Below are 12,117 nucleotides of genomic sequence, written 5' to 3'. Positions count from 1 at the left end.
ACTGAAACAATATTTGGAAGCTTACCAAAGCTTATGTATAATATTGCATCAATAAGGATCTTTAATCAAATGGGTGGTGCATGTTAATCAATATGAAGTGAAGACTAGTGATTTTTGCTGTATTCTCAACATATTTAATACTATTTCATTGGCATGTATAATAAGATAGCCACAAGCAAGCCCACACGCTACAAGTCTGATATTTACACATACATTTCTTTTGTTCTAACTCTTATTGGCACGCGAACGTCTTTTTTGCACACAGGTTATGATTACGGTAGTATGCTATGCGCAAGTCAGAATTGCGCGTACACGCAGAGTGGCATATATACAACACCTTTTCCACGTGAAACTCACTCTCAAGTCCCAAATAAACATACCCCACGGAAAAATCTTCAAACCCAAATAAATATACCCCCAGGAATAAATATATCCCCCGAAATAATTTCCAAAATGACTGGTAAATTGTTCCCTTGCTCTTACTGGTGCATATGCAAAACTTTTCACTGTCCCTTGTAATTAGGACTACAAATATACAACAAATGATGCATTTCTAGAAATATACAAATCTGTTTGTCAGGCCACAAGATATAATCAAATAGCAAACCAATCGCTACAATAATGATGTATTCCACGAAATTTGATCGATTTGCATGTTATGGTACTGTGCATTGATAAAAACGCACAGGCTGGCCGGCTGCATCGATCAAGTTCCTCTAGTGTGACATTCGTGGCTGTCGAAAAGCAAGATACCGTATAATCTTAAATAGGCACACTCTAATTTAGACGTCGAGGAGTGAAAGGCCTTAATTTGGTTTTACAATAGGCATCATAAAATTTTGAAAAATTACAGTCAATCAAAAAAACTTTTCACATAATAACAAAAAATACTTAGTATATTTAATATAATATACATTAATTTTTTTAATTTTGTTGGTAAAGTATATTCTAAAAAAAAGTTTTGAATAAAAAAAAACATGAATGCATTGCTTAGTAGCAAATAATCACAGTACGCAATCCAGTCATGCATTTCACAAATGAATACCTTACTTGTTTTCGAAGTGCTACAAATGTTGATTATTACTCAGTAGTAATTGCAATTTTCACAATGTTATTCAATGCACACAAGTGACCTGAATGGATGGTACCAATGTGTTCAAATTACCATAGCTCATTTAAATATGTTAATGACAGTTCAGCGACTTCATGGTGAACGCAACACGGTAGAGATTTACTGATGTAGTACGATCTTTTGGCTTTGATTTCGATGGGGAAACAGCACGATTTTTTATTTAAAACTTTTTAAGTTTTTTTAATTTAAAATAATAAATAAACATACCGCCCCAAATAAGAACGTACCGGTACGTTTATTTGAAACTTGAGAGTAGTGGCCACGGTGAAGACCCTTAATTATAAGCAGTCAGCAGCTCTCCCGACTCCTGTAGATGAACGTGGTAAACCGCCCGTTTGATTTCCTTTCCAATTTCTGAAAGCAATTGAACTTGCGGGTTTGGACTAGATGTCAAAAATAACATTTGTTCCCAAAAATATTCACTAAATATCTGTATTTTGACACAAATCTAACAGAGACCACCCCAAGTATCTTAGCTGTGAATATCAAAGAATTTATTAAATATTTCTTTTGAATACATGCATTAAAGGTTGTTTTGAATGATAAAACATCCTTTCAAACAAAAAAGAAAAACACTTTTTCAACAAAATATAATGTGCCAAAATATTACGACTAATATATGTTTGACTCTCAGTCATATTGAAATTAAAGTTTGAGTCATTAAGTGAAACTGATGTTTAATTTCGACTTGCTGCGAGGATTATTTTTAAACAAGAGGACAGCGTGATTACAAATGTTTCAGCAGTCATTGTTTATTAGGTTCAACAATCAGAAATTTATGGAATATTTTGCATGGCAACCCTGTATTTTGTATTTGTGTGACGTTATGTGATCATAGGCGGATACAGGATTTAAAATCGCCAGACTAAGTTAATGATTTTTTTTATATTATACAAAAATAAATTGAATAAATTTTTCAATGGGAAGGTCCAGACCCCAAGAACCCCCCTAGATCCACCACTGGTGATGTACCCCTGGCCTTGTCAAGATTGCCTAACTTACAGACAATCTGATAGTCCCCAGTGCACACACATTTTAATTTGTGGGTGAAGTGAGCATTGTTTTTAGCTCCGCTGTCGACTTTGTTGAGTGGAGCTTATCATATGAGTGATTGTCCGTTCGGCGTTGTTCGTGTCTTCTTGAAAACTACAAGCATGAATGCTTTGATACTTGGTGTATATGTACCTTGGGTAGACCTCTCTAAGATTATTCATTTCGTGATGATATCTTTAATTCTCTAATTTTGGTGAATATTTTTGGTAAAAAGTGATATTTTCGACTTCTTGTTAAAAACTGCAAGTCCAATTGCTTTAATATTACATATATAGGTACTACATGTGGACTTCTCTCAGATTTTTTATTTTGTAATGATACATTTAATTCTCTAATTTTGGTGAATATTTTTGTAATTTTTGGTAAAAATGATATTTTCGACTTCTTGTTGAAAACAGCAAGTCCGATTGCTTTGATACTATACATACTGTTCATTTTCTAATGATATTTTCAGTTCTTTAATTGAAATGTGTATTGCTAACAGCAGAGCTATCTCAGCCGACAGGCCACTTGTTGCTAATGCTAATTCTGTGAGTTGCATGTCCCTCCCCTTTACCGCAGCTGGAGTTTGAACTTGGAAAATTGGCATCATATGACCAGAGTTATATATTTGGTAATCCTGCTCTGTATGGTGGCACAAAGCAACTCATCAACACCATAAGTAGGAACTATAGTTTTGGATTTCCTTTACTGTATGGTGAATGGTGATTTGGAAATAAAACTTTGTATGACTTATACGCCATAGAAATTATACCCTGTATGAAGTATACACACACACACTCATCAACAGGGGGGGGGGGGGGTGCAGATATAAACTGGAATGGCCCAATTTAAAAATAGCTGTAGAACCAGTTTTTCAAACTGATTGTCCAACCAGAAATTTTGTTCTTTTAATTTTGCGCCTATCGTTTATTCAAGCTAGACATACCTCACCACTGAGTTCCATCACTAAACGTAGCACACCATGAGCAGCAGGATGCTGTGGTCCAAAATTAATTTGCAAGTTAGATACATCTTTCTCTGCTGGTGGATCATTATCATCCCACGGTGGTGCCAACCACTTAGATGTCTGCTCATCTGGATACATCACTGCTTTAGCATACTGCTCCATATATTCTGGATCTGGTTGCCATTGTTTAGCACTACCGGTAGAACAACAAGTTGTTATTGTAAATTACTTCAGTTGAAAGTACACCTATTTTGCCGACATTTAACACAATCAGCCGAGACAGGACAAACATTGGGGATCATGTCCTGTAATTTGTGGACTGAAAACCCAAATAATTAAACAAGTAATTTTATTGTATATATTTAATTTTACATCACAAAACTACAACAGAGCTAGAGTTGTTCGCGGTAAAACAGCAACCTTGAAGTCTAGGCAACTTCAACTAGCTATTTCTTACCTTGAAATCAAAAAAAACAAAAATTCCAAGAGCATCGGGGAATATTTTAATAAACATTTTTAGCAATCGCTAGCTTTATTTTATCCGAATACATCAAATGCACGAGATTTTCGACATTTATTGGCAACTTCGTGCTGAAAATGGTTGAAAATGTAGGTGTGGTTCTCTCGCAAAATCATGTTGCTAATACAGACAAATATGGTTCTGTGACCCAGGTCTTGCCCCGATCAGGTGACTTTCAGCAAATCAATGATGTTGTAACAAAACATATTTGACGCTAATTGAAGGGTCGTCGTACCTACCAATCTCCGGCTTCAAGTCACATTTTTTTTTTGTTCTGTGACAGGCTTCAAAATTATTCACTGAAAAACATCGGGATATTTTGACTAACAGAGGGGGTTTGACCTCAGTTCAGAAAGAAAAAATTAAGCTGAGTCCACGGCGAATCAGCTTTCTTTGCTACTAGTAGTTGTGAAATAAGGTAAACCAGAGTAGGGTCGATGATTTTCAGCCCTGAAGGACTTCCGCGTGAATCCTGATTTTTGAATTGTTCATCGTCTGGCCACCAAATATTTATGGCTATAACTAAATTTGACACGTTTTTTTTCTGAATTATTCATGTATGTCAAGCTCTGTTCTATTTTTTCAGAGCATGTGGCCGTTTTAGTCAAAATATTTTTTGTGGGAACACCTAGACGGTACATATAGATCGAGCTCATTCACTGATCGTGACTTAATTTTGAAAATTGGATGTCAAATTTTACTAGCCCGACCGACCGCCTTTGGACAGACGTAGTTTTGGTATCGTTATTTTTGTTATTAATCATTAACATTTTCCTCGTTTCTCTGCTCTGTCGGAAGAAGTTACCTATGCTTTTTTCACGTAACTGTCTCATTAAAATAAAATATTACATTTAGAACAAGCACCCAAAACATGTAACAAGAAGTCCCAGTTGAGTTGCTTTGACGATACAAGTGTCATGCAACTATTAGATTTGAAAAACCACCATTTCGACTACTGATGTGTGACCAGTGTTTGGGCAAGCAGTCAGTGTTTTCAATGAGCGAGCGAGCGATTGAAATGTGGTCGGTTTCCGGTCAGAAATTAAGCAATAAGCTGTTGGTGTGAAAGCGGCTGGGCGAAATGAGTACCGTAATTACATAAACTTTGTAGTATTGATATGCAAATCGAATCTTTCATCAAGTGTAAATTAGGATTACTTTCATGCAAATGTTGTGCTTGTGTTTGTTGTGTTTAGAAACAATCACACGTGGCAATGTTTTGAAATAGAAAAAACGTCGAAATAAAGTATAAAATAAAGTGGAGTTTTTGTTCAGCATAAAAGCAGTCATAGATACTGTCATAATCATCAATAATTTAAAATAAAAAAAAATATTGAAAAAAACCCACATTAAACGTATGCTAACCCCTTAAAGGGTCAAAAATGATTGCCAGACGGTAAACAAAAGCATCATGTGCCATTGTTGTAGCAGAGTCGTTTGCCACGACCCCATTTTCTTGTCTCTTTATTCTAATTAGACATGAATTAAAAGTGTTATTAAGCTGACAGACAGCGAAACTCATAGATTAAATGTGCTAAGTCCAAATTGTGTGGGAGAACATCGGCGAACTTCAGGACTAGGCTGTAGGGATTTTGTTTGATTGCGACAGTGACGCCGACTTGAACCTTGACGGTTTTGACTTTTACAAAGATGTCATTGGACGTACAAATAGAGAACTATGAAATTTCGGAATTTTACTGCGTAAATTGTTATTGATTTTGTATGGCTGTTGAACCTGTAATTGTCAAAACCAGAAATAATTTTAATTCAAATGATTCCTCACTGTCAATTTTATTTTATTTCTGGTTTATTTATAATAATAATAATAAATACAAGTTTGTATAGCACCTAGTATCCATCGCAGTGATGCTCAACGACGCTTAGTTTCACAGATAGGCTTGCTGAAAAAGGTAAGATTTGAGTTTGGTTTTGAAGATGTTAACATTTGGTGCAGAACAGATGTCATTCGGTAATCGAGTCCATAAAGATGGTGAGGAATGGGCGAATGACCGGTCACCATAATTCTTGAGATGAGTTCTAGGTATGGCAAGTGTATTTGCCACATTATAAGCAATAAATTATTTTTGTTATACTTCTAATGTCGCATATTATTCATTTATTTCTGTTGTATGTTTTTATTCATTTTATCCCCCATCTCAGTTCGATCTGCATGTTGTAAATTTTCGCAAATTTGTTTTTTTGCAGGGGATGTCCTGGCATACGCCCACCTTTATTTTTTTGCAATTCCCCCATGTTCAGGACCCTATGCAATTATGGATAAATACGATATATACAATTGAATAAGAGAAGGGGTACTGGAGGAGAAGGGTTAAGATCAGAGTTATGGGTGAGGGGCTCTAAGGAACTCTTACCAGTACCGTTCATTTTAATAATACATATTGAAGACCATCAAGACAAACTTTTTGGGCAACATTTGAGATTGATGCTCTCAAGAAATTCAACCCTTGGAATTAATTTGTTATTTCAAATTTCTATGTCTAAGTTTGAAACCGATTAGATAACACAATTTAGCATTACTGAGACCACAACAACACACATGCATGAATATTTCAACTGTTTACAATTAAATAATACACATTGGCATACACATTTTTCTAAAAAAAACTGCAAGAGGAAGCACTGCAATTCAGCAGCACCACCAAGTGGAGGAGATAGGGTTCTCACATTTGTGTTAGGTTTATAGAGGACATAGCTCTTCTGTGTCGATACAAATCCTAATGTCTGAAAATAACAAATGATGACACCAACTAAAACACCACCACAAAGACTAAACACCGACACAAAGACTAAACACTGACACAAAAAGACCAACGAACCCACAGCTAAATCAAACTGTTACACTCGTTAAAACACGGTATATCTCTTCCTGGAGGATGTGGTGGCCCTGAAAAGGGTCGTTTTGTACAGTTTCTGAGCTAAACAAACAGATATCCTGTTGCACTGAAGAATGATCTAGTGTCAGCTGGTGTAATTTCCTCAACGGCAGAGTATATAGAATATGGGAAATTTTCAAAGCTGATTAAGACAACGGTGGTCGCTCTAAACACCTTTTTACTTTGTTAAAACAAAATTCTCCAGACTATTTCACATACACAAATGCTTTTCACAACAATGATGACTCACTGTACACGCTTAACGCGTGTTCAGAGAAACTTCCACTTCCTGAACTCAAATGGGTTCCGGACTGTGTTGCCAGACCGGAGTACCAGGCAGCTCTAGCTTATTACAGGATTTAGTTATCGGTATATTTTGAAAATTGTACGAAAATTTATACGAACGTGTCACATTCCGGGTTTGTTCGGTACAAATGGTTTGTCTCATTAACCTCTGCATTTTCGTCGCTGATTGTTTTTAAAATGTAGCCAGTTTGTTGTTACAGTTATACTGGCCAACAAGCAATCGACGGCACCAGGTGTCTGGCAGGACAAACACACAATCAATCAATCAAATTGACCGACAGTTTCAAACTAATTTCATGCAATTATGCGGTTCGTTGTAAATATCTCCCTACCAATTTCTTTTAAAACATTGAAATATACTTGGAAAATTACTAACTTTATGACTTTACCTACATTTGTTAGAAAGTAAAATACGCATTTGCATCAAAAGTCCAATTATAACTACATGTAATGTTAAATCACATGCAATTCGACCCTAAATCATTTTGAATCAACACGTCTATATATCATATTTGTCCCCACTGTGTCTGAATCTATTTTCACTGCATTTAGTTATACATTGTCTACAAATGTATCTGTTATGAAAATTGTCTGCGGTCGTAACCCAGTGACGCCTGGACAAAGCTCGCATATGGGTCACCAACCAACCACACAGATCTAGGCGGATGAGAAGGTGGTCCACCACAGAGAAGCCAACGAAATTACCCGTCCACGAAGAACCATCTGCAACGTGCTTAAGAAAATGGAAATAAAACAATGGAACAGCGTCATAATTTGCAACCGCAACGGAGTAATTACAACTTCTTTACAAGCCCTGGGACCAGTCATGAGCGAATTCAAGACAAATTCTGAAGCTGGAGCACGTAAACATTGTGAAAAAGCAATTACATGCTGTAAGCGGAAAATACCGACTGTAGTCGATGCACCTACCCTCGTACACTGCAGATGGCAGGAGAACGTCCTAAAACCGGCGATTGGACCAATCTTAGGGTTGCATTTGGAGAAAATCTCCTCAGACAAGTACCCAAAATCGACGCCATCTTTGAGCGAGGTCGTTCGAGGTGAATTGCCGGCTGCTTGTTATTTGTTTACTCCAATTGGTACAGTCAACCAATATTGGTTGTGTGCGGGCGCTCTAACAACGGAGGTTCCTTCCTATTGATTTCACGTGTGTTGATTTTGAAATCTGAACGTTTTAGTTGCTTTAGTTTGGGGTGGGGGATTTTGACCTCAAAAAGTTTCCATCCTACAAAAACGATTTTAATTTTTAATGAAGTCAAAAGAATCTTGGAGTATTTGTAGTTCGTTTTTTTTCTATCCACTCATGGACAGAATTAACCGAAAAAAAAAAAAATAAAAAAAACATCCAAGAAAGGAAAATGGTTTGATTCGAGTGTAAATATGTGCGTCAAATGAAGTGCATTTGTAAAGTCTTGTTATACCCACCCGACAACCAACTGCTATGCAATACTACTGTCCGATTATCAATTTGTATTTAATGGTGAATGTAGTCTGACGCCATGGTCAATATTTATCAATTACGTTTCAGTGGGCGTGAGGGGGTTTGAAAAAAAATTAAAGGAATTAAGTTTTTTATCCGACATCGATCTTTTGACGTCGTCCCTAAGTTCGACTACGGGCAACCACAGTCAGCTGGCGCATACGTGAATAATAAAATCATTGCAATATTTACTATATGGGGGCCGCCATCTTGAATGCGGCATAAAACTAAATAAGAGACAAGTTGTGAAACGCATTTTTCAGATTCCCACAAATCAGTACAAAAATACCAATCTTTCACAAAAATACGATCCGTTGGGCTTATATTAAGCCAATCGATAACAAAATTCGGTCGAATTCGGCATTTTTGTGTGGAAAAATCCCTTAAATACCAACACCTAATCACGGTGTAGTTGACTTTTCAGAGGTTAGAGCTTCAGAGGCTCAGAGGCATGTGCTGGTATTGTGAAAGCCCCTTGTTTTATATGTGTATAAACCATGATTATTTGAAAATAGTTTGAAATATAGAAATACAATCCATTCTCGCTAACTATAGTGTGTTGTTTTTCTACTCGCTTGAAAAAACATATTTACGTAGAACGGATGAGTATGTTGCTCCCGCGAGAGGGCGTGATCAACGACGATAACACAATTTTGATGATTAAATGTTATAGTATGTTGAGCATTTTCTATGGGGTATTTTAAATCATGTTTTGTAGGTGTGTCTTCGGATGAGTAGATCATCTCTAATTATCACATTCTATATATTGAGAAAACCGTAATAGATCCAGTCTCTGAAATTCAACAAATTAAATTACAATGTGTATTTAACACAATGCAAAAAGCCTCAAAGGTTGAATCTCACAGGTCATTCTTGATAAAATGCTCAATATGAATGGGATTGATAATTATATATGCAGGGGGTGGGGTAATTAGGAGCTTTAAAGTTTCGTTGTCTGTGTATCATGAAAATCTCAAGAATATTTTAAGGCAATTTGGTACTACAAGTGTGCTTTTGGATACTCCTCAGATCTGATTAGGTTATGGACCAAATATGCTAATTTCATAAATTAGATATTTGCATATGTTTGGACCAAACTTAGTAGGGATATGTAATGGCCTTTTTAACACAGATTATTGTGGCTGCTAAATGTAACAAAACTAAACTCATTTGCATACAAATAAAAAAAAATGCAGCTCACTCGACAATATACAAGTTTGACATTTAAGGCGTCCTATAAATTACATACACTAGTTCATTTAGTGAACACCTTTACATAAATTTGGTCATTGCATAAATACTAGTCTTACAGTGATTTGTTTGGTTATTTTTTCCTGCCATCAATGTATTGTACAAAATTGGACTGGACTGTGTATATAATATATACTTTCCAAATGCATAATTATATTTATAGTACTGAATAAATGCAGAAAAATATTGAAATCTTAGTTGACAATATGGCAAAAGCATGTGGCAAATAAATATTGACGAGCAAGCTTGTACCTCGCTCGAATTAACTTGTGTGTGGGTCCTATGGGAACGTCTTCTGCTCAAACAGCATATAAACGCACAACGCGTGCATTGATTTACCGGGAAGTAATTGTGAGTATCGGTCGTCGTTTCGAAGAATCAAAAGTGTCACGATGCAGTGGCGAGAGATGTCAGCCTTTTAAAAATCACACATGAAATGACATCCAACTAAAATGTAACAATACACAAAATCGCTGCACAATGCAAGAACTACTTTACGTTAGGTTACGTTACGCCCGCTACGACCGTCCATATACAAAAATACATTTTACCCACATTTTATTGTTTCTCACTTTTATTTTTCAAGTCATTAAGACCTGGATTATGATGTCTTAAATATTTAAAAATTAAAAAAATGTTATTCAATAATATTAATATTATATATTATCCTTTGATACTCAACCTCTGAGACTCTGAGCCTCTGAGGTTCTGACCTGAAAAGTCCAGCACACCCTGGTGAGAGCATCAATAACAATATTAATCTTTCAGAAGCGGCCTCCCATCTAAGTGACATTGTTTTATGGTGTGATACAAACAGACTAACTATAAATAGAAATAAGACATATTTTATAAGTTTTAGGGGCAAACGGACGAACATGAGGAAGACTGGGTGTGTCTCAATAAGGGGTGACTGTATTGATGAGGTAGACGAGGTCCCTTTTGTCGGTGTTGTGTTAGATAAACACCTCACATGGACCAGGCACATTGAAAAAAAATATTACATCTATTAGAAAAAAAGTATGGCATTTTATACAAACTTGGACATATTGTACCCTAGACACCTTAATTTTGCTTTATAATTTATTCATTCCCCCACATTACCTATGGCCTCGAGGCAATACCTACGTTTCTCATCTAAATTGTACTAGTATTTTAAAGGCCCAGAAAATGATTGCCCGCATTATACTCTCTACGCCATTTACCACACACTTATCACCTTTATTCTATCAACTTAATATCATTGATATTTACAAATTACATCGTCTCTCAATTGCTACTTTAATACATGGTTCAATTCACCATTATTCAGCTCATAGCATGTCAGATTATTTTACATTTGTTAACCATGAATATGATACAGAATATCGATTCATGCAAACACAACATTTAGGACAAATTGCTATAGCATATACAGGCCCCAAAGTCTGGAATGACATTCCAATCGAAATCAGGGAAGAAATTTCAAAATCACATTTTCGTCAATCATTTAAAAAACATTTAAGGGATGAATATGTAAAAATGTATTTTTATTTTTAATAAAAAATTTTCTGGTGGTGGTTTCTCGCATTTTGGTTTTACTTTCAGCATATTGCCTTATTTGTCCTCTATGTACTCACAAATTATAATAATTAATATGTGGAGTGTACATACTTGGTATTTGCTTGCTGTCTTTAACTTCTCCTGTTATATGTTGTTCTGTTTATACATCCTAGTTTTTATTATGTGTGTGTATATATATATATATTATTCATTACAAATTAATAGTATGATGTACAGTTACTTTTCGCCCTGTAATTGATTTATCCAAATATTTTTTAACGGGGAACAGACTGGATTAGCTACAGCTATTTTCTTTCTCCTATACCTATTTCAAATTCTATTTTGTATAATACTCTTAGATTTATATGACTTTGTGTAACTGTGGAAAACCTGCTATGTAGTGCTGCTAATTTAAGTGGCTATTTTAGTAACACTGATGACCTGGGGTCACGTTCACCAGGAGCCGAGAACAAACTTCTTATTTATCGATTTTTATGTTGACATTTGTTCCAAAAGTCTAGTTATTATATTAGAGTCTCAATTATTGTTATGAACATTAGCGAAGTTCAAATATGAGAAATAATTCTTAGTTAGAACTTTCGGGTTTTCAGAGCGCATTATGAGAGTTGTTATGAACATCGTGACTGAATTATTATCGAACAACAAACATTCAGGATATATCATTGTACAAGATTCGTGATTTATTTGTGTATACACTCTGATATCGTGAAATCGTTTATTACAAAATTTATGCACCAGCTATTCAACAGTTATTGTCATTCGCGATGATTTCACTCTGATTTGTAAGATAAATTCTCCATACTCTTCCATTACCCATGATACTGTTCGAGCCTCGTTGGTAGGTTTTTCTAGAATGTTCAAGATGTCGCTGATGTAACAAGTGTTTGTAAACCGTTCCGTTGAAATAAAACGGAGTTTGTGTTCATCGAGAACCGTGAGTTTCTTCAGTGT

At 35.6% G+C, this 12,117-nt stretch overlaps 1 protein-coding gene across 3 annotated transcripts in view; it reads right to left on the bottom strand.

The window, feature by feature from the left end:
• LOC100374503 (NADH dehydrogenase [ubiquinone] iron-sulfur protein 2, mitochondrial-like) overlaps window positions 1–7,934 on the bottom strand; it is a 43,564-nt gene extending 35,630 nt beyond the window's left edge. For all 3 annotated transcript variants that reach the window (XM_085499449.1, XM_085499450.1, XM_085499448.1), the window contains exons 1-2: window positions 7,785–7,934; window positions 3,114–3,327 (exon numbers count right to left, since the gene is read on the bottom strand). In XM_085499449.1, the coding sequence (XP_085355575.1) occupies window positions 3,114–3,327; window positions 7,785–7,894 (324 nt within the window). In that variant the 5' untranslated portion in view covers window positions 7,895–7,934. The remainder of the gene's footprint in view (window positions 1–3,113; window positions 3,328–7,784) is intronic.
• Window positions 7,935–12,117: the final 4,183 nt, after the last annotated feature.

Source organism: Saccoglossus kowalevskii, chromosome 5, assembly GCF_978046115.1.
Source record: "Saccoglossus kowalevskii chromosome 5, keSacKowa6.1, whole genome shotgun sequence".
Classification (NCBI taxonomy): Eukaryota; Metazoa; Hemichordata; class Enteropneusta; family Harrimaniidae; genus Saccoglossus; species Saccoglossus kowalevskii.
The sequence above is the reverse complement of the archived record's forward strand: the minus strand, read 5'-3'. Positions and strand labels throughout refer to the sequence as shown.